The sequence below is a fragment of the Rhinolophus hipposideros genome, assembly GCF_964194185.1.
Source record: "Rhinolophus hipposideros genome assembly, chromosome: 13".
Lineage (NCBI taxonomy): Eukaryota > Metazoa > Chordata > Mammalia > Chiroptera > Rhinolophidae > Rhinolophus > Rhinolophus hipposideros.
Genome location: NC_138059.1, coordinates 25,458,986 through 25,483,001, shown reverse-complemented (window position 1 = coordinate 25,483,001; position 24,016 = coordinate 25,458,986). Strand labels below are relative to the sequence as shown.

The window sequence follows — 24,016 nt, the reverse complement described above, 5'->3', positions numbered from 1 at the left end:
GCAGAAGGCGTTTCTGTTGTCATTGCATTTTGCTTGTCACAATATGCCAGCCCTTTGATGCACACAATTGCATTTCCATTACAGATGTAGAATTGCCACACTATTCAGAGTTTAAAATCATTGCAACTCTAATTTACTGATTACAAAACTGGGACATACACAATTGCTAAAGACCTGCTATGTGCCAGGTATTGCATTAATGAGGACTGATATAAAAGTAATTAAAATATATTCCCTGTTTTCACAGAACACCAAGCAGATATTTAGTGACCCAGTTAGTAACAAAACCGGACTGTGAGGTCTGGAAGATTAAAGATCTCATCTGCTAGTGCATGGAGTTCCTGGAACATAGAGGTAACACAGTATTTGTGAAATGAATTTACCACACTGCATAACCTTTTTTAATTGTTTTTTTTTCCTAGCGTATAAACTGCTCATGGGGAAAAAAAATCAGAGATTAAGTATATAGATTGTCTATTTTTACATCTGTAATAACGTTCTGTGTATATTGATGCCATTATTTGGATTTATTTTTGTCTTTTACATTATTTACCAAAAAATTCTAAATTATGCCTTGACTTATCTTTTATGTCAATCATTCAAAAACATAAAAATGTACTCCTCTTTTATCACCTTTAAGATAATGTGAAAAAATAAAAATTTAAGACAGGTTAGAAAAGAAAGCATAAGTAGGAAATGTTTTGATAGAAGGAAAGGAGTATATATTTCAAGCCACTGAGTTTGAGTCAATTGTCTGTCATCAGTTTATATGTATGCTTGCACTACAACTTCATCATAATAACAACGATAAAAATACAACAACAACAACAATAATATTGTGCTTGACTTCATTCCCTATCTTCTGGATTTTGAGCCAACATCAATACAATCAGTCTGTGAAAACTGAAATTTAAAGCTTTTAAGAAGTTTTTATACGGTTTTAATATCTCCTTGTAATAGACATAGAAAAACAAACCGATTTGCAATTTGAAAGATGGCTTTCATCTGGGCTTTCTTTCAAACGTTTCCACTGAAACTATTAAGTGGGTAGGCCCAAGGTAGCTGAGTACTACACAGAAGGAGGACATACCTGTAGTTTTGTTTTTCATTTCCTATGTGGAATCTGTCGTACTGTGAATAGGCTCGGTTTCCTTCCCAGTCCATTAGCTCGATTTTTAGTGTGTACTGCCTCTGACTGGTTATAGCAAAAATAAACTCATTCCCCAGCCAATATTCACCAGAGGGATTTCCAAAACCCTGAGAAAGAATATAGAGTTGCAGTTGTTACTTCAGAAAGAAACACTTTTCATGTTCAATATTTAACTATGTTCCAAATAATAATAATAATACAACATTTTTTAAAAGTAAAAATATTTCTTGCACATTTTACACACTTTTTTTCCAATTATTTACCTAGTATTTTTCTGCTGTGTCTCACCCCATCTAATTTTTATTGCATTAAAACCTGATATTCACATCTGTGTAGATAAGATGTTTTTGGATCACATGAATCTGATTAATAGGGTTAACCAGTAAACACTTCTCTACCACAGATAGCTTTTGAAAATGTTTATAAATTTCTAGGTAATAAAATATTTTGAACATAATTCAAACATTTTCCAATAAACATCAGGATAGTATCAGACAAATTATTTAACAATATTGTTATTTTTTGTGTTTACATTATTATTCAGAGTCAAACTATGCTCAGATAACAATTTAAAAAGGGTATTAGACTCTTGATTTTTCTAGCTTTAACATTCTCATTTAAAAAAAATTTTCTTTTCAGTTACGATTGACATACAATATTAATTTCAGGTTTACACCATAGTAGTTAGACGTGTATATACCTTAAGAAGTGATCACACCTGTAAGTCTAGTACCCATCTGACACCATACATAGTTATTACAATATTATTGAATATATGCCCTATGCTGTACTTTACATCCTCATGACTATTTTTATAACTGGCAATTTGTACTTCTTAATCCCTTTCACCTTTTTCACTCAGTCCCGCATCTGGTGACTTCCCTCCCATCTGGTGACCTCCAATTTTCTCTGTATCTCTGAGCTTGTTTCTATTTTGCTTGTTTATCTTATTTTTTTAGATTTCACATATAAGCAAAATCATATGGTATTTGTCTGTCTCTTTCTGAATAATTTTAGAAGATATTTGCCAACGATATAGCTGATAGGGGGTTAATATCAAAAATATATAAGGAACTGTTATAAATTAACAAGTAAAAATCCAATTAAAAATGGGCAGAAGACCTGAATAGACATTTATAGACATATGAAAAGATGCTCAACATCACTGATCATCAAGGAAATGCAAATAAAAACCACAATGAGATATTACCTCATACTGGTTAGAATGGCTATCATCAATAAATCAATAAACAAATGTTGGCAAGGATGTGGAGAAAAGGGGACCCTGGTGTACTGTTGGTGGGATTGTAAATTGGTGCGGTCACTGTGGAAAACAATATGGAGATTTCTCAAAAAGTTAAAAATAGAACTAATAGATGACCCAGCAATTTTACTTCCGAGTACTTATCCAAAGAAATCCAAAACACTAATTCAAAATGATATATACACCCCTACGTCCACAACATTCTCACTTTTAAATATCTATTGGCAACTCTGTAAATCCAGAACTATAATCCTTTAAATGCTTCGCCAGCGTGGATTTGAATTTTGAGTCAGATTGCTGCCTGTAAGAGCTAGTGAGTGAACCTAGTTGGCTGCTCTGCACCTGAATTTCAATATGGCCTTATTATTCTCTTTAGGGCAATTCAGTCATGGCTGTTAGGTGTTCAAAATAGTTTCTTTGTGGGACAAAAAAAAAAAAAAAGTTGACTCCAAAAGAAAGCCAACTTTTAATGTTGGAGATGTTAGTGATAGGAAAATAAAGAACCCTAAGTAACTGCTGGCTTTCTACATTTTATGTATTCACAACTGCCTCAGAAAAATATTCCTTGGTACTGCTTGAATTCAATGTAATTCTCAATCTACACGTTTGTATTACTGACCAGACTACGAGCTCCTTGAGGACAGAGTTGTGTTGTATTTGTGAACCCTCAAAGACTAGCAAAATACTGGCATAAACTGGGTATTCCATATATTTTATTGGAGTTCAAAGAAAAAGGAAGGAAAGAAGGATGGGAGGAAGGAAGAATGGACTATAGTAATTTGTGATTACATTCAGAGAAGTAACTTTAAAACATAATTCTTGTTGTAGGTACTTTGGTTGAGTTTCAGACAAGCATTTCTTAAAGTATTGAACCAAATCATAATCACCAAATGAATGCATGTTTTGATATTTCACTGGAGCTCCAGTTGAAAAAAAAAAAAATCATAGCTCTACACAGAGTTAAAATATCTTCCAGCCAGTCCCATGAATCTTTCTTGAGCAAGCTCCCAATTTATCTGGTGCACATTAATATTTGGAAAACATACCTCCAGTAATAACAGAATATACTCTAATGTTTCAGAAAGAAACAGATTCTGGTGAATTGAGGTATTCATTAATAGAGGTTTTGTCTATATTGAAAAGAATTGTGAGGGAAGTAGTAAAATAATCACAGCAATCTTTATTTTCTCAACACAGATGATAGAATTTGGAAAACCTTTATTTCCTTTCAAATTTAATGTATATTAACTAGGTAGAATTATAACTGCAGAAGTGTTATTCACTGTTTTTTCCTTTAACTAACTTAACCTATGAATTAGTGTTCTCCATTTCTTCTTTAAAATATATTGATGTCCAGAATATACTCAAAGCATTAAATATATTTGTGTACCACTGTTCCTGCCAATTGAGTTACTTACCAAGGCCACAGGTGTGCTTGGTCTGAAATCTGTTTATGCCAGTCTGCTATTGTAATGATAAGATGTATAATGTTATATAAATAAGTTACATATTAGTGAGGAAAGAGTTTTGTGGGTTTTTTGTTTTGTTTTGTTTTGTTTTAAAATTTAAGTATTTAGATTTGCTCAATAAAAGCAAATAATTAAAAAATTGTTTTTGAATTATGTGTTATTACAACTGTAAAAGACTGGGAAAAATAATAAAGCATTAGAGAATTTTTAACTTACATTGCTTTGCACACATCTTAGTTTCTCTAGTTAAAAAAAAAACACCACAAAAATACGGAAGCTAGAAATTTGATGCATTTCATTATGGGAAAGTTTTATGAAAGAACCACTGACCAAGAATTTCAGGGTTTGGCCTGACATTTAAAAAAAAAAAAAAGAATGCATATTTTGATATTTAAAGTTAACAGAAAACGTATTAGTATATGTAGGCACACTTTAAAAGTTATTCTCCAATGTAACTTAGTTTTTAATTAACTGAACACTCTTTGTCCAGACTGCAGTAGGTATATGTCCCCTGAAGACCATCTATCTGTAGCTCAGAGCAAAGAGGTAGGACCTACTGGGGACAGAATGCCAGTGGCTCCTTTCTTCTCTGTTCCTAAGATGCTCAGATCACATTTTGTGAAAGTTCTACAGTGACAGGAAATACTAGGGCAATTTAGAATATGCTAAGAATTTTACACATTCTTATGGCAGTTGGTGCTACATAGCAAGGAGAAGAGCAAAGCTTACCTCCTCCAACGATAAGCAAAACAGAAAGTTACAGAGAACTGAAGTCAAAGAATTAGCACATTCTCAGTTGCAGCAGCCATTGGGAAGAAAAAGAAGACCGCTGGGATTTTCCTTGCATTTCTTCTCAGCTCAGACATGTCAAAACTCTCCCTCTAGCCACTTGATAATTCCCTCTTCTGTGTAGTCAGAAGGGATTCAGCAATTATACTAAATGTGAATAAGGAGGCTGGGAATGATGAAGTGTTAAGTTTTAGGTCACATATTTCCATGCTGTTGAAAGCGTTTCATGGATAAAACTCTCCAGCTTCCCCAGGGAAAAGTGCAGAGATTTCCAGCGAGTCTCAGAAAATGGACGAGCATTAGTGTCATTCCTCCAAGCCTCCATCCCCATCTTGGCATGCAGGCTTGTGCCTCTAAGTGAGATTAACATCCCTTCCTAAACAGTTTTCTTTTTCTGACTGAGAATAGAGGAATAAGCAACTGAAAAGACAGCGACAAAATTTGCTTTGAGAAACCAAAATTCTATTTAATGCACTTTTCTGAAAAACTATCTGCATATGCTCTATTATGGGAGCGAAACATTGGGCTACAATGAATCAAAATGGCTGTTAGAGAGATAGTGGAGGGAGGAAAGCTTCTAATAGCCACAAGTCAGTGATGCAGAAACAACTCTTTCATCATAAATATGAAAAATAAATGAAAGAAGGGAAAATGGGTTCCCACATTTGTAAACTGTCTATTGGATAGTTTATCAGGCAGACCATGAATTCGATGCCTAGCAACAAATGCTTGGCTATGATTAAATAACTTCTACTCCCTGTCTCTGTTCCAATTTGAAGCCTTTTTGCTACATATTTCCTGTGGACCCTCCGACGTTATTTCTGAGCCTCAGTTTCCTTCTGCAAAACATGGTTAAAAAAAATGTTTCCTTATAGAATGTTGTGAGAAAGAATGAGACAACATACCTAATGCATTTAGTGCAGTGTTGATACATGAGAAACACTTAAAAAAATCTAGTTGTTGTCATTACAGTTAGAAGATATTTCACAACATACACTAATTTTCTGTTTACTCTCTCCCATGAGACTGTGAGCTATTTGAGGGTTAGCAGGTTCCTGTCTACTCTGTATGAGAACGGGAACAAAAATCATCCGGGGCCTTGTCTTTGAAAATTAATAAGGGGAGGCTGAAACAATTATGTAAAAGGCTTTCAGATGCTAGGAACTAATGTGTTTCTAATGACAAGTTGAGTGTTGGTTTATACAAATGAGTACTGTAATTTTAATCCAAGGAGTTAATTACTGAGTAAGAAATGAAAACCAACTGGTTGCAACTGGAGCTAAACTGTGACATAAACCAAAATGTAGACTACTTTCTATGCTTCGGCTTCCGAATGCTGAAGAGAAGCTGTCCCCTTCAACTTGCCCTTGGTCCTATTTTTTAAAATCCCTTCCTCTTTATGTCTCAGAAGTTTCAGGATCTACCTACAAAAGAGGTAATTTTTGACATCTTAAACCTGTGCTAATAAATTGATAGTTCTGACAGTTGTTTTCAACTGGGAGCGCATATCAAAAACAGCTGCAGAGATTGTAAAAAATATAGATGACCTAGAAGTTCTGATTCATTTTGTCTGGAGTAGGTTGAGAGATCTGTACACTTACAAGGTTCCTGTTTGTTCCACTGGTGTGTCTGCTCTACACCTAATGTGAGGAATCATATAATCATGATGTGAAATAGCTATTCTGAGGGCACATTAGAAGGAATATGTTAACCAGATCAGATTATCTGAGTAGTACACAGGGAAGATACAAGCATAAAATCTCATCTTCATATTCAGCTCCATATTAGGAGGCAAGTTTTGATTATATATTATGGGGCTGTCCTTGAAAAAAATCATATTCATGTCTGAAATACAAAGATGGCCAATGGACATTAAAAAATAGGTTTACACATTATTGCATACATAACAGCTTACCATAGGTGTATATTTTACTCCAAATAGCCTGTAATATCCATAAAAATATAAATAAAAGCTTATACAAAATTCAGTGCTGATACTAAAAAGGCAACAAGTCCTTATTGAATTAATAAACAATAGTAATAAAAATAGAAATTCTCCTTTTTCATAAATGAAATCTAAGGATGTTATACCATACTATTTTATGAAAACTACTATGATTAGTTACTCTAATCACAACCACTTGAAAGATTTTTATACCTTAATTCAGATAGATTATTGATCAATTTTATTTTTCCTTTAGCTCTTTAATAAAAGGCAACAAAAGACACTGGAATTTTTCATAAACTAATGCTGACTTAGAATTGGTCTTAAAACCACATTTTGCTAAAAAAAATGTACAGAGGAAAAACCAATATTCGTTAGTTTTTGCCAAAACCTGAAGAAATGTCTAGTTGTGGTTTGTATTTTTCCAAGTTAATAAAATAATTGTCTCTGATATTTTATTTATTTTGCCTGATAATGTTCACAGGAAGTCTTGACTTTTTATAGCTGAACACAATTGAAACCATACACAGTTCATGTATCCTATGGGTTTCATCTCTTCTCATACAAATTAAAGAAAACAGATAAGAAGTCAAGGTTACTGAGCTGTGACTTCCTAAGGTGCTTTAATTCACAATCAGTCATGCATCTCCCTTAACGCTGAGACACTCAAGCCCAAGAAAGATCAAAAAAATGATTCTTTCCACATTTTAAATTTCTTATATGTATATATATTTCTCTTTTCAATGTGAAGATGTTTAAATGCCGTTGAAAATGTGCTCTTAATTTTTTTTCAGAAACAAAGAACTCCCAGAAGTTCTGGTGCTCAGACTGAAATATTTGTATCAATAGGAAGTTCTGTTTATGCGAGTAATTGTTTTCAATACAAAGCCAGGTTGTCTCCAGGGCATTAGTTACCACCTTCCATAAAGTTAGGCTACTAGGGTACTATTTGGAACTCCTACCGTGTTTCCAAAAAAAATAAGAACTAGCCAGACAATTAGCTCTAATGCACCTTTTGAAGCAAAAATTAATATAAGACCAGGTCTCATTTTACTATAATATAAGACCAGGTATAATATAATATAATATAATATAATATAATATAATATAATATAATATAATATAATACAATAAAATACAGCACCAGCTCTTATATTAATTTTTGCTCCAAAAGACGCATTAGAGCTGATTGTCCAGCTAGGTCTCATTTTCGGGGAAACACGGTAGCTTGATCTGGCTGTATGTGCAAAAGTACTTCTGATAAGTGTTATTGCTGGAGGCTTCTAACTAGTATCCTCATGGCTTGAAGGAGTTAATATAGTTCCCTAAGTGCCTCATTAAAAAAGCCCACTCCAGACTTCCCTCTCCGCAAACATCTTTACAAATCCATAAACCAGATTTTGTTGAATCTCCTTTAAGGAAGGTTAAGTAAAAAAACAAAGCTCAGGTAGGCTTTTGTAGGCTTAAAGCCAATGTTAAGAAACAAATAAGTAGCAAATGGTCTATGTTGAGACGTTTAAAAATAGTAATTATAATACATAATACATATTTGTGATTTCATGTGTTAATAATTTTAACTTATTTTTTCTGGAAACCTTATGAGGCAAGAGGCAGACCTTAGGTATTAATCAGTACAAAGGACAAGAGATAGGAAAGATAGAAAAAAAGGTGGGATGAAACTCAGTGCCCTAGAAAGAAGTGAAGCGTCTTAGGTTGTTGCATTCTAGCAGAAGTGGAGATTGCGGATGAAGTGGTGCATACCAAGAAGTTCTTGTTTTCCCAAAGGGTGTGCACCCTAGCAGCCAGGTTCTTCTGATGCAGGGAGCAGAAGTGGGTGTGACTGATGAGAACTGTCATAGGGAGTCTACTTCCATTCTTTGTGGAGTCATGTTATTTTGTCCTTAGGTGAAAGAAAAGCTCTGGAGGAAACAACTGAAACACTTTCTACCATGTGTTTTGGTGAAAGTTAACCAACTTGTAACATGTGATAAATTCTTTTAATTAAAACAAAAAAGGTCCTCAGACTCATTTTTGCGAAAATATTTCAGAAGTTTGGAGCCTAACTCATTTTCTGACCATGCAGAATTGACACTCAGCTGATAAATTGCTCTAGTTTGAATAAAACATGATAGTCTTTCTATTTTAAAAAGGGGGAGGGAAAACTTCATAAAAGCTATGATTAAAGAATAATTTTGCCCCATTCCAATAATAAAAAAATGCATAATAAAATATATATGGTAAATACTTATAAGACTTAAATCGATGCCATATTTCATATGTCAGTCTCTTTTATTAATATGCCTAGTTTGTGAAGGCAGCAGATGCTTACAACTAATAATTCACTATTTTGGAAAGTCACCATGATGGCAACTTTATATTCGTTTTTCCATTATAATTAATATTAATAATAATGGATTACAGATTTGTCTAAATCTATATCTATAGTCTGAGTCTCAGATGATTTCTTCAGATCCCATTTTAATGGTGAAAATAATCATGAGTTAAGGTGGTTCACAAAATATTTTTGGCAGAGTTAAGTAAAAATTTTGGAGTCTTTGATGTTTTAATCTTGGGTAAAAATAATAACTACTGTTTATTGAAAATTCAGTGTTCCAATTGCTTTACTTCTATCTAATTCTCATAACATCCCTGCAAGGCAGGTAAGGTATTATTGTTTTCTTTTAACAAGTGAGAAAGTTCAGATATGGGTTAAATGATTTGCCAAACATCACTTCATTTGTAAATGGCAAAGTGAAGATTCAAACTGTTAATTTAGACACAATGCAAGGTCCTCTTTTAGAACTTAGGTTCTCTTTTTCCCCTTATATGTTCTTAGAGTCGTATGGGCAGAAAGAGACCTTAGAATCAAACCAACATGCCAGTTCTCCATAACAATCCTGAACCATGGTGATTTACCTTCTACTGGGGTGTTTCTATTGAAGAGAGGTCCTTACCACTAACATGCATCCATTCATGCTAGGAAGAATCATTGAGAGTTGTGTTCCTAGTCAGTCAAATTTTGCTTCCCTGGAATATTCCTCCATTTATTATGGAGATTCCTTCTCTACAGCACTGTTAAAAAGGAGATTCTAATTCAGGAGGTCTGGGGTGGAGCTTGAAATTCTGCATTTCTAATAGTGCAACTCCCAGACAATGCTGGTGCTGCTGGTCCCTGGACCACACTGTGAGTAGCAGATTCCAGTACCACGTACTTCCATCCAGTCGATTCAAATAGCTATCACACAGGTTTACACCTAATTCTTTTTTCTCCAGGTTAGACACCCAACTATTCACCTGCTCTAGGTGTGGTTCCAGATTCCTCCTATCCTGGTTGTATCCTCTAAGCTCATTTATTGTAAAACCTCTAGAATGTGAAGTATATTCTTCACATAACCAGACCATGGCAGAAACCAATGAGTTCTTCATTTTTGTTTTTTGCAACTAAAAACTACTATTCACGTAGACTGTGTATATAAGTGTTTGATTTTTTGTAGTCAACAACATAAAATGAGCTTATAGCCAAGTAAATCTCTCCATCTTTAAAATACTAGATTCTTAAGCTAATCAGTCACTTTTATCCCATATTCTCACGGTTGATTTTGCATATTTTTGGTCCAGGTAAGACTTTACATTTATCTCTGTAGAATTTTGTTTTGTTGACTTCAGCCTACCTTTTTATCTTGAGTTTGTCATTTATTGAAGACATCAAGGTTCCAACTTTGTGTGACACCAAACTTTATTAACCTACTTTCATACTGTCCCACTGAGTTATCTGATAAAAATGTTGTAGACACAGAGTCAGCCGCAGAGACCTCCTTTTATTAAATCCCTTTGTTTACTGTCATTCAACCAACTATAAACCTACTAATGGGTGAACGGTGATGTCAACCAACAACAGTTTTTACACATTGTTTACAAGAACATCAAGACAGAACTTAGGCTAATAGAGCATTTCTCTTCACCTTTTTCTTTACCTTCTAAGAGGGAATTTGTCAAAAAATTGTCCAGAGAAGAATTATCCAGAAGACTTAGATGTTAAAAAAAAAAGAGAGAGAATTAGACCATAAATGGAAACTCTCTTCCATTACTGTGCCTTGACATTCTGTCAACAGATTGTAATATTAATATTTAATATTGTAGGCATTGGCTATGTGATTATTGGACTATAAATTATTTCAATCATCTACTATATTATCTTGGAAAAGTTCATCTGCCAACTTGTTAATTTTCCTCTTAAAATGGAGACAGTATTAGCTATAATTAGCTATAGGTTTGATGTAAAATACTAGATAAGAAATTATGTATAGGGCTGGCACACGTTAAGCATTGAGAAGGCTAGCTGGGAACATAGTGATGATGATAACGATATTCTGGAGACCCCAATGAACCCTGCCTCACAGTTCACACCCTTGTGTGCTCCTCTCACCTTGAATCTCGACTCATCCTGTCATCAACTTTAACAAAAACAACAACAAAAATGCAGTGAAAATGAAGTCATGCTATTTCTGGGTCTAATAAACCTTAAAAAGGCCTGGAAGCTTCTACTTTTGTGTTTGAGGGATGCCAACTCCCACATAAGAAGTCTGATAAACGTGGATCACTGTGTTAGGAGAAGGCCAACATAGCCACATAGAGGAGCTCTCAGTAAACAGCCAGCAAGAACTTGCCAGCCTTGTGAGGCCATTGGTAGTAGGTGTCCTGCTCCCCAACCCAGAGCCCTGCACATCTCCCTGTCCTGGCTCAAGTTCCCAGCCTGGGTCTGAGTTCTAGCTTCCCCCACTCTCATTCAACCAGGAACAAATCCAGGCAATCCCTAATAGTTCACCAAAGAATTTCAGTGATACATTTTTCTTTCTAATGCACACATGGGAATAATTTACTGAAAATGATTTATGAGTGTTTTGTGTTTAATGAAAATAATTTCACTAATTTATCATTTTATTTTTAAAATAAATGAAAAACACCTAACAAGGGTTTGTCACATAGTGTGGTGAAGATAACCTTATGATAAAACATCAAAAATTACTAAGTTCTTCCGTCTTACCATTTTATATTCTTTCCAACCTCTTTGGAAATCCACACTTCCATCTTCACGATGTTGTATTACAGTCCAACCTCCCCCATTAAGATCCATATTGCAAAAGACCTGACAGAAAAAGGGAAAATAAAGTCAAATGAAAATTATGTCTGTTGTAAAGAAACATATATCAGATATGTTTAAAAATAAAAATCTGTAGGATTGATAGGCCTATAGATAAAAATAAAAATTACTATGCTAAAAACGTTAATTTAGACATCTTATTGGTTACTTTTCTTATATCTGAATTGTTTTTTATTAAATTCCATCAAAGATGCATAAATTACTTATAAACACTTAAATGAGCTAAATATTATCTCAGTCTCAGACTCTAAGTTTTTTAAATTGTTGTTTTCAGTGATAATAGGTTTTTGTTCAATTTTTAAATATATTACTAAAGTTTCCAAAACTACAGACCATTTTATCACCAAAATATAAGACTTAGAATTTTTAAATCTTTAATTAATTGAAATGGCAATATAATAAAGGCTTTGGAAAAAATGTTTTTAAAAAATCGTTTATATTTAGCTATTACACATTTCATTGCACATTAACTTCTATACACTTACATACTACAATAATTATTCTTGATGGTTCAGTGTTACGTTAGAGGCAAAATTTGGCCCTTGGCATATGGAGAACAGATTATTTGCATGAATTTTCATCATGAACAATAAGAGGAGAACATGACGTACTGTATTCCTTCTGACTGCAACAAACATTTCTTTCCCATGTGGAAAAGTTATCCAGATCTTTCAAAGACTTATACTTATTTCAATTATTCTAAATACAATAGTATTTATTTAGAAATTGATTCATTTCCCCCAGAGTCCATCCAAGGAGAGAAACATATCTGTAATGGGATTATATTTGGAGAGCAATCACTATAATTGATGAAGCATGAATGTGGCAGTTTGATTATTTGAGGGCCCAGCTATGGGGAACACCACCATTCCCCTGGCAATTGACAACTAAAACATCTTGGAGGTTGGCTAAAAGTGTAGATGCAATAGAACAACAGCAGGCAGGCTGTGTGGACATAGAGCTAAACTTTGATTAAAGAAAAAAACTTTAAGTATTTTCCCCGAGGCATTAAATTTGGAGCACAAATAGCTAATGGGTAGGAAAACAATGCCAAGGACCGTCATTCAAAGGATAAATTACCCATGTACTTCCTCAGAGGAAAAGGATAAAAGATACATGCCTATTTCTGAGCATAAATAAGTAAGGGACTCTCCAGAGGGCTGGTTCTCCCTCTGTTTTGACAACAGACACACATCAGTATGTCTTTATAATCCCTAGGAATATGCTAACCTTAGATGTGAAATTCCCCTCCCTGTCTCAAGGTTCCCCCTCAACTAATCCCTTAACCTTCAGTACCTGCTCATTGTCCTCAACATAACCTCTAGCTAGTCTTTTGTCTTCCTTCATTTAAATTCATTTAAATTCATTAATTCACTTATTTTTCACTCAGCAGCATTTGGGGGAGTGGGGGCACTGATTCTGTATTACAACTGGAGATATTACAATGAATAAAGTATGGATCATGTCCTGAAAAATGCCTAGAAGTTGAAGTAGCAACTGCTCCTGTGGGATTAAGGAGATGTGGAAGTCCACAATTTTCAACTCCAGTGACCTGAGAATGACCTAAAGAAGAGAGCTAACGTATGAATAAAGAAAATGATCATGGTTTGGGACAGGTAGAGTTTGAGGATAGTCATCCAAAAGGGGATTTTTTTTTTGATCTGTTAGAGATGATCTACTGGAGATAGACCCAGGATAAGAATATGGACAAGAGAATAAGGAAATAAGAAAGGAATAGCCATTAACAATAACATGCTTGTGAAGTGCCAGATAATTTAAACGCTTTTCATGCATTTTCTAACTTCTCTCACAACAACCTTATGGTGTAGATATGATTACTATCCCCATTTTACAGATTAAAAAACTGAGGCTTAGAGTATTTCAATAATTTACCAATAGTTATTATTAATAGCAAGTACTGGATCCAAGATTTGAACCCCACGTTTGTCTAATTCAAAACGGTTTTGGGAGTAATATGCTTGAAAGTAGTAGTCGATAGCTTGAAGACGTACTAGTTAATGAAGTAAATAGTGGAAAGAGATGTATGTGTGCGGGGGAGGGAGGAGGACCCAAGAATGGGCTTTAGTAAACAGCTGATGGAGATAAAGTACGTTAATACCTTTAGGTAAGCAGGAACTTTATTTTACTCGCTACTGTCCCCAGTGCCTAGAGCAGTACCTAGCCTATAGTGGGTACTAAATGAATATTTGTTGAGTAAATAGAGATGCAAGAAAAGACGAAATGTTATAGAAAAACTTAATTAATGGAATGCAATAAAAGATAGAGATGGATTTTGAGTTGGGGAAATGATCAACTTAATCAAATATTCCAGAGAAGTCAAGACAAATAAAGATTAAGAAAATACATACTTTAATTTAAAATGAAGGAGCCATTAGTGACCTTGAGGAGACAGAGTACAGGATTCTTATGAGAATAAAATCCAGATGGCACAGTTTAAAGAGGGCATAGGACAAGTGGCCAAGCTGGAACTTTACTAGTGAAATTTAAATTAAGAGTAAGTAGAAATGTCAAGGAAACATTTTGCTAAGGGAAACTGATGTCACCGCTTCTTTATTAAATTTTACACTACCTTGACTGGTTAATCAGAATTTTTTTTCCAAATTTTTCTATCCTCATGGACATTGATTGCCTGAAATTTTGCTAAACTGTGTTTGTAAATCTATAAATGTCACTTATGTAATCGGGAAAAGAAATAACTACATTTATAAATATGGAGTATGAAGACAAAACTATTCTTTACATTTTTATTACTATTATCTATGTGATTAAAATTTATGCAAAGTTCTAAAATCACTCACAAAGTTTAGAAAAAGACAACTTTCCTTTCAAACACAGGTATCCAGTGACTTGAAAACGTTAAATGAGCTGAGAGTCCTTCTTAGATAAAGAGTCAGAGAAAGTCAGAGGTACACAGAAGGTAGAAGTTTCCAAAGCAGATTTCTGTGTTGGGAGCTGAGGGGCAGACAAGTTAAGAGGTTGGACATATATTCTACAATTCTTATTAGGACTCAGTAACAGCAATGATTATAGGGGCCATTTGTGAAATATGGGCATAACAGAATTGAATGGCATGGACTTGGGTGCTAGATTTCCTAAGTTTAGTCCCACCTCTTAGCTCTTTCGCAAGGATTAAATGAGTCAATGCATATAGAGTTTTTTTAGAATAGTATTTGGCACATGATAGGCTTTGTCATTACTCTCATCTCTTAGATGTGTGTTACATATGAGATAATATGTATTTAAAATGCTGTGCGTTATATAGTCTATGCATACATCTTATATATAATAAGATATATACATATTATAGTTTACTATTATATATAACTGCATATAATTTATTATTTATTATAAATAATATGGAATGTACAAAGCTAAAATATGTAGAAGTTCAATAAATTGTGCTTACAATTATAATTATCAGCTTGTTGTTAATAGTACTGGCATTACTAATCTTTGTTTTATATATATGTATATATATATATGTATATATATATACATATATATATATAAAACAAAAAGTAACATGTGCAAAGATTATAAATATTTAAGAACTGACTCTGGGTGGAGAGCACACAATGGGATCTATAGATGATGTATTACAGAAACACATTTGAAACCTACGTAATTTTAATAACCATTGTCACCCCATTCAATGTAATAATAATAAAAAAAAGAAGATGGATTTACTCTAGGAAAAAAAAGACCATGTATTTCTAGTCAGAAGAAAAATGAAAAGCCTATGCATATTAATAGATGAAGGACAGTCAAGAAAATAGGTAGTTGGTTTCAAAAGATCTGCGAGATGGAAGGACTTGAACAGTTCCTTTGCCAGTGCTGTGTGGTCTGCCCTATTTGGCAGCATCTTTCCTGCAGACAAGGCCCCACTGCAGTTGCTGTGCCGCTTGCATTTATTGATCATATGACTTAGGCTTAACTCCATCCAAGAAAAGGTTGAACTGGCTCCTATCCCAGGCAAGGTCAAAGCTTTCAAGCATTAAATACCTTTGAACATAATATGGAGATTTAAACCCAAACAAAAAAGGGAAATTTGATTCACATAGTTCTTATGTTTTTATGCTCCATACAAGTTGGAATGATTAGGCTTGAGGATATTAATTACTTTTCTATAACCTTAAATAAAAAAGACTCAACACATTTGTTACAGTCCTTTTCTAAGGATTAGGGGAATTATAAATTCAGAAACAAATTTTTAATATTTTACAATAAGCTGAGTTACGATTCAACAGTTTATGTTTTTGGATGAAACTAGGCTAGCTTTAAGGCATTTGGTTTTAGAAACTTAGGGAATGAAAGGAAAAATTTCCTACTACTATGCACTGAAAAGAATTCAGAGAGGAAAATAACCACATGCTATTAATAATATAAAAGTAAAAGATAAATATAGAAATAATGTAATTCTCGTTTTCTATCTACTTGAAACATTAAATAGCCCTAGAAAACCACCTTTGTCTTCCACGTTACATTTTAGATAACACTTTTCTGACATTTGCAGACATTCTTTCTTCGCTGGAAACCATGTTGGTCAAAACAGCAACTGCATAAATATTCTGTATACTTGCAACTCTCGCTCTGTCTAAAAGATGAATAATTCTTGTTAATCGTTTTCATCAATTGCCTAAATAGCTCAATTTTATTGATTGGCCCATATCCCATATCATACTCATACTCATACATATGTGAACATTTTGTTTTCTTTTGTTTTTAAATAGGCTTGCCTTGAGTTTCTGATCTTGCAGAAACTTCTGCAGCAAGCATTACAGTGAGCAAAGCTTTTGCTAAGTATGTCCAAAAGTAGCACCAAATTTTGTATTGACAAACATAATTTACTTGGAAGGGCGAAGGTCCTAAATTGCATTTTCCAAGCACTTTTTATAGGATTAAGAAAATATCAATGATTTATATCAAAATAGGAGAAGAAAATGAGATTATATAGTGAAAGGGAGTGAGGTGGCTTATAATCATAGCATGAATCAGTTTTACATAATTTTCTGATAATAAACTCTTTCCTGTGTCACTCACATAGCTTCATATTCAAAAATTATGAATGGTGCAACTTCAGTCATCACTAATATAAATAATTATCTTTCTTAGCCTCTTTTAAGATGCTATAGTCTAGAGTTGATTCCTTTGTGGCAAAGCCTGTGTTCAATATTTACTATGTGATTTGGGCAAGTTACTTTTCTAAACTAGGAATATCGGGAGCACCTATCTCACAGAGAATATGAGGATATATATTTACACAAGTAAATATATATCTAAAGTGCTTAGAACAGGACCTGGCAAACTGTAAATGCTCGATACATTTGAACTATTATATGAATCAGCTTCTAAATTACTTTGGGGGAATTCACACAATATTTATTCTTACTACTGCCAAGTTATGTGACTATAATAAGCGATTTAAAACAAAATATGCTACCTATGAAAAAGCACAGGTATTACCAGTCTAAAATTTCCGTCTCCATAATAAAACATTATTACTACTTGTGAGAGGATCTATGATCATAAAAGGGAACAGATAAAACAAGGGAACAAACACCTATGTCAGGAAGAAGGCCAAATCTTTCTCCCTTCTGCTCAGTTATCTCCCCCACCCTCACCATGCTCTGCTATTATTTCCAATAAAACTAAATCTAATGATAGTTTTGAGCAGATGCCGCCATTTCCATAGTGACTAAATTTACCTGTTATGGGCCTGTACTAATATTACTGTGAATCTGCTGAGGCTACTAGTTTTTCCTAAGCCCAAATCTTAGAGGTTTTAAAATTTAGCAGATATTTCACATTTGCAGGTTTAATATTTCAGATGTTGTTTAACATGACCAAGCCTGGTGCTCCATAACATGTAAAATTCAACTGTGCAGAGGTGTAAGTTTAAATCATGCCATCCTGGTGAAACCAGCAAAGGAACCAGGCCCCAAAGTAATGAACTGGGTCCTCCATCCCACTCTTTTATGTAAACATGAAAAGCAAATTTATTCAAGTTCATGAATTATTATTTAAGTTTATGAGTTATTCAAGAGAATGACTTGAGATAGGACTTTTTTTTTTCTACCCTAATAGGAGCAGTGGTTCTGAAAATAGGCTGTACATCATTTGTATCTCAAAACATTTTGAACTAGAATAGAATTGTGGTTATACAGAAATTAAAATTCATGGAATGACAGAACTATATTTGTGATGTTCCCACCAAAGCTACATGGTGGTACTGATGATGGAGTGAAAACAATCCTAAAAGTATGGATGTTAATTTGAAAACTTTAAAAGCTATTTTATTTTTATATCCATATGAATCATAGACTCATTAGAAGTCTAAAAGGAGGGTCACTTAATATTTTTAGTTAACTTTGTTTCTATAGTCAAGTTATGTTATAGTAGAACTGACAATAATTTAGGGGTTCTTTCAGGTAAATTACAGAGAATAAGGATATTTATGTTAGCTCTACTTCTCTCCCCGAGGACAGTTTCTAACCACGTTAGATATATATGTGTATGCTGTGTGAGTGTGTGCGGTGTTTACATGCCTGTGTGTGTATGAGTTGAATTTAAGCATAAGTATTAGGATGGTGCAAAAGCAATTGCGGTTTTTGCAATTATTTTTAACCTATTAAACCACAATTTTGCACCAATCTAATATGATTTTAGGATATGAGCAAACAGAGTAGGAGGGCTTCATATCACATGATCCAAAGGATTCAAAGGCCTCCTCCTTAACACTAAGTTACTTTCTTCTCCTTACTCCTAGACTTGCCATTATAACCTCACAGCTTTTTCTTGTTTGTTTGATTTTAAAACTATGGAGCACTTGAATCAGTGAAATCGTGCACAAGAGCCCCAAAGTGAAAAGCAGGTAGAACCAAACTTCTCTGACCCAGGTAGCAATGTGCAAAACTGTGCCTGCCATCGCTTCTCTCGTGTACTTTCCCCACCCCTCCCTCCTCATATAGAATTGCTTGCAAGACCTCTTTTTAGGGTAAAATGTCATCCCAGCAAAGGGGAAAAACAACAACAAAAATAAACAGTTAACCTAAACCACAAATCTTTACTGAAATCAGGAGACGGAAGATACTGGTAGTGTCTAGACTCTCCCTCTTGACAACTGTTTGACACCTAACAAAGTGGTCTCCAATATACATTTCCCTCACCAATCAAAGGAATCTAACAACCAGGAAGACAAAAGAAGTTAGGCTTACTTATTATATACTACATAGAAGTGTTAATATTATCATCAGCAGGCTGTTTATTCATTTATTCAGCACATATTTACTGAGGACCTTCAATGTGCCAGAAACTGTACTGGGTTCCAGGAAATCAAAGATAAAAAGGTACATATAATGGAATACTACTTGGCCATAGAAAAGGAGGAAATCTTCCCATTTGCAACAACATGGACCTTGAGGGTATTATGCTAAGTGAAATAAGTCAGACAGAAAAATAAATATCTTACGATGTCACTTATTTGTAGAATCTAAAATAAAAAAAATAAAAAAGAACAAATAAAATGCATAGATACAGAGAACAGATTCATGGCTATCATAGTGAAAGGGGTTGAGGGTGGGCAAAACGGGTGAAGAGGATTATATGGTGATGGATGGTAACTAGATATTGTGGGGAGAACTTTATACTGTATATAAATATTGAATTATTATGTTATACACCTGAAACTAATATAATATTATATACCAATTTACCTCAATAAAAAAAAATTAAGAAAAAAAAATTAAAAAGGTACAATTCCTGATCTTTCAGAACTCTGGTAGTGAGAAAGCCAAGCAAATTTGCTTGAGAGAATCAGGGAAGGCCTTTCAAGAGCATTTGCACAGTATCCAGAGGAACTAGGGACCTGGTACTGGTAATTTAGGGGGGCAAAAGGAGGAGAAAGTTGGGGATGAATCACTCCAAAGGCAGGCAGCCTTCTTGGGATCTTGGGCATCAAGCTAAAGCTGTAACTTGATGAAGAGCACGGCTCTCCTCAGGCTCTCAATAAACCCTGTTTCAAACAGACCGTCTTCTGTATCACTACACTTCTATAGTATATTATAATTATCTGTGTAATTGGCTGTCTTCATCCCTACACTGGGAACTGTTTGTTCTGTATTATAACCCTTGTCAATGACTGACAAATGAATGACATATACTTAATATGTAGGGAATGAAGGAATGGATGGGGGATTCAATGAATAAATAGGGAGAAAGAATATATAAAAGTGATATGACAGCAGGAAGATAGTGTTTTCTTACTTTGAAGTTTACTTTGGATCCCATTCAATATACTGATGAATCCTATCCTCCAACCCACTCTTTTGACTAAATTTGAAAAGCAAATCCTTTCAAGACAGAACATTTCTCTCACCCTAATAGGAATAGTAATTCTGGAAATATGTCCCTAGTTCCTTCTCCACAGTATTTGTACTATAGATAGTGTGTGCCATCTGGATTCTTGGGACTTTGGAAGATGGCTCCTAACTCTTCCCTATGCACTTGAAGTACATGTGACTTCGACATATAATCTTCATAAGACAAGCATTTATAAGCAATGGGACACCCCAGGAATAAGCAGAGAATAAACAGAAAACTTTCAGTGGAAGAGAAATGAGAGATGAGGGAGATGGGGGAGGTCTGTACAATAGGTTTTCATCTTTTATGGACCTAAGAAACAGTATTTTTGAAAGAAAAGAGGTCATGCATATATATTTTCAGTTTAACAAGCACAAATCAATCTGGTTATTCGGCAATTCAACTAGGATCTGCTTTACATCTCATAAACAAACACTTCTGCTTTTACCTTTTTGGGCTCTGGCATATTATTAATATAAATAGTGTAGATTCCACTTTTATTAAATCCAGCTTGATATACATCTGCACAGTCTCTAAATGGTTTCTCTTCCTCCTTTTTTCCTCCCTTTAGTAAAACTGCAAAAAAAAAAAAAAGATTGAAATATGTGAATAAGCATATCAGTAGCTCTATTACCCAAATAGAGTTCAAGTATAACTAAGCAAGTCTTCATTTCCTCCAACCAAATTTCAATATTAGTTACTGAAAAGTCTATCATAAAGATAATACTAGATTTTGAGGTGACTCATAAAATCACAAAGCTTAAGGAAAAAAATGTAGAGCAATTTTAGACTGAATTGAATACTTTTTTTATTTTCCTTAATTTCTTAAATCTTGTTTTTCTCTGAAGGTTTTCCAGAACATCAACTGAAGGGATAAACGACGTGATCATGTGATACCTCCAGTTGGTAACAATCATGTCAATATTCCTGCAAGATTTCTAAAAAGTTCTCACCTACATTTCATAGGAAAGTTTTAAAAAATGTTAAAGCATTTTGAAGGAGGAAAAGATGAAGATAAATTCAAACAGTATGGAGATTTAAAACACTAAAAGTAGGTAGTAGCATTTTTTCATGGCTTTAAATTGAAAAGGTCCAGAAATTTTTATATAAAAACAAAACAAAACAAAATGAAACAAAAACCCTCTGAAAGTAATTAGATTTAGAAAGTAGAAAAGAATCTCTGACCCAATTTAACTACCCAGAAAGATAAGGCAACTGAACTTTGTTTTTTTTTTAATTTAATGCTCTAAAGTTATACAATTAGGTAGATGATACACAAATACAAAATATAATAAAAAGTGAATAAGCATTGAAATTAAGTTATATATGGAAAGAGCTCAGAAAAGGCTGAATGTCAAGTGGAAAATAAATTTAATTAGAGCTAGTCTTTACTGAGAACTTAATTTTATTTCCTAAGCTTCATCCATTAAGTTCTTATTAATGAGATCAAAATAAAAAGTGACTCATATTTAGTAGTCTTTAGCTAATGATATGAGTGGTATATTTATAAAATATATATGATTTTGTATTTCCTAATAAATATATTTTACTAATTGGTTTTATTAATCTTTTTCTAGAAGTAATTGGTTTTATTAATCTTTTTCTAGAAGTAAAGATTAATAATATGTTATCATCTTGCCCTTAAAGTCTCATGTTATTTAAAAAATACCTGCTTCCAATCATTTTGCGTCACAATGGTCTTTTATAATAAGAACACCAAAGGTAAACAGTAAATCAGTGCTTTTAAATTAATTTTAAATTCTCTATCAATCTAAAATATTAACATGCATGTATGATGTTACTAATTTATAGGCAATTAAAAATAAACAGTCTAACTTTGGTAGAGAGAAGGACTATCTCAATATAAATATTTCAAATTTCCAAAAATAATTATGTTTCAAGAAAATGAAATATCCATGTCAGATATGTTGCCATAACAAAAATATAGAAGTATATCATTTAATAGTATCAGGTTTTTCTCTATAGCTCATGTCTGCATTAGTGGTTTTGCCTACTTGTATTAATAATTACATTTAAACCACTATTACACTTACAATATCAACACAGGATAAATAATCAGAGGATTATGGATTCATATGATAGTGAAGAAGTATTGCATAGAATGTATGCCATAACAATTTAAAAACGAATATATAAATGTTTACTCAAAAGCCATCTTTAACTGCATTGGGAATGTCAGTGGATTACATAAAGGTTTTACTTTCAAACACATCTGTGCAGTTCACTTGTGCTTATTTTAAGCTAATGGACTGTTATTTTCTAAAGCAAAATCTTTCTAAGTTCTAAATGCTTGATCTGTTGAAAAGTTTAAAATAACCAAATTAGATGTAAAAAAGGGATGTAAAGAAATACCAATTAAAATTTATGATCTTTTTTCTCTTTTTTTTTAATTAAAGTTTATTGGGGTGACAATTATTAGTAAAGTTACATAGATTTCAGGTGTACAATTCTGTATTACATCATCTATAAATCCCATTGTGTGTTCACCACCCAGAGTCAGTTCTCCTTCCATCACCATATATTTGATCCCCTTTACCCTCATCTACCACCCCCCTCCCCCTTTACCCTCTGGTAACCACTAAATTATTTTCTGTGTCTATGAGTTTTTGTTTCTCATTTGTTTCTCTTGTTCTTTTGTTGTTTTGGGTTCATATACCACATATCAGTGAAATCATAGGGTTCTCTGCTTTTTCTGTCTGACTTATTTCGCTTAGTGTTATATACTCAACATCCATCCATGTTGTCACAAATCGTCCTATTTCATCTTTTCTCACCTCCGAATAGTATTCCATCGTGTATATATACCACAACTTCATTATCCATTCATCTATCGAAGGACATTTTGGTTGTTTCCATGTCTTGGAATGATCTTTTAAGAGGATGAACAACACAGGAAGATATGTTCAACAGGAATTCAATGGTATACCCATTTTTCCTTTTTTGGGTGAAAGATATAGAAAGTCACTTATCTAAGCAGAAAATGCTTCTCCTGTTGCATATACCACTTCCTGCCCCCCGTTATTTAGTTATGTAAGAAGAATACATTCCCTTTCCACTTCTCTGCTATCTCCCTTCTCCTTTTCTTTTCCTCTCCAGGAAGATGTGGGTGAAGAGGCTGTTGTGTGGAAGGAAGAAAACTATTTCACATACATCTTAAATAATAGAGGAAAAAATGGGTATTATATTGTTTATCTGAAAACTAAATGTATAAAAATGATGTCCAAATCATGAATTTAAGTCTTTTAACTGGAAAAATGGTTTGAAAAGTCTATCATAAAAGGTATAACTAATAGTAGGTTATACAATGGGTTTGTTGTTATGGCAACATATCTAATATAGATATTTCATTTTCATGAAATAGTTTGGTATTTTTGAAAACTGGAAACACATTCTTTCCAGGAGCAGTAGTCTTTGTTTCTAAAAAAAAAAAAAAGTTAGATTGCTTGTTTTTAATTAGTCATTAATTAGTAAACATTATGCTTGAAAGTTTGATCCAGGCTACATTTTAGAGTATTAAAGAATTTAAAATCAATGTAAAAGCTTCATTCACAGCTTACTTTTGACATTTGTATTATAGACTATGATTTGAAGAAGACTCCTTCTATAAGAGTAGGTTGACCTCCAGAGTGTTTTTTCCTTTTTTAATCTACAAAGTGGGACAGTTACACATATATCTGAAGAAAGTGTGTGAATTATGTAACAGAGCCAAGTGACTTACAATAAGTACTCAAGAAATGGTAGTGATTATTATTGTTGCTGTGGTCATATAATAATATTATTAATAATGACATTATATTATAATTTTTAGTGTCCTATGGAAGGACACCAGCAGGCTAAG

The 24,016-nt window shown here is 33.5% G+C and overlaps 1 protein-coding gene across 2 annotated transcripts in view; it reads right to left on the bottom strand.

The window, feature by feature from the left end:
- The window catches only part of ANGPT1 (angiopoietin 1), a 270,278-nt gene that overhangs the window by 36,729 nt on the left and 209,533 nt on the right, over window positions 1-24,016 (bottom strand). For both annotated transcript variants that reach the window (XM_081070066.1, XM_081070067.1), the window contains exons 5-7: window positions 20,606-20,733; window positions 11,662-11,763; window positions 1,091-1,257 (exon numbers count right to left, since the gene is read on the bottom strand). In XM_081070066.1, the coding sequence (XP_080926192.1) occupies window positions 1,091-1,257; window positions 11,662-11,763; window positions 20,606-20,733 (397 nt within the window). The remainder of the gene's footprint in view (window positions 1-1,090; window positions 1,258-11,661; window positions 11,764-20,605; window positions 20,734-24,016) is intronic.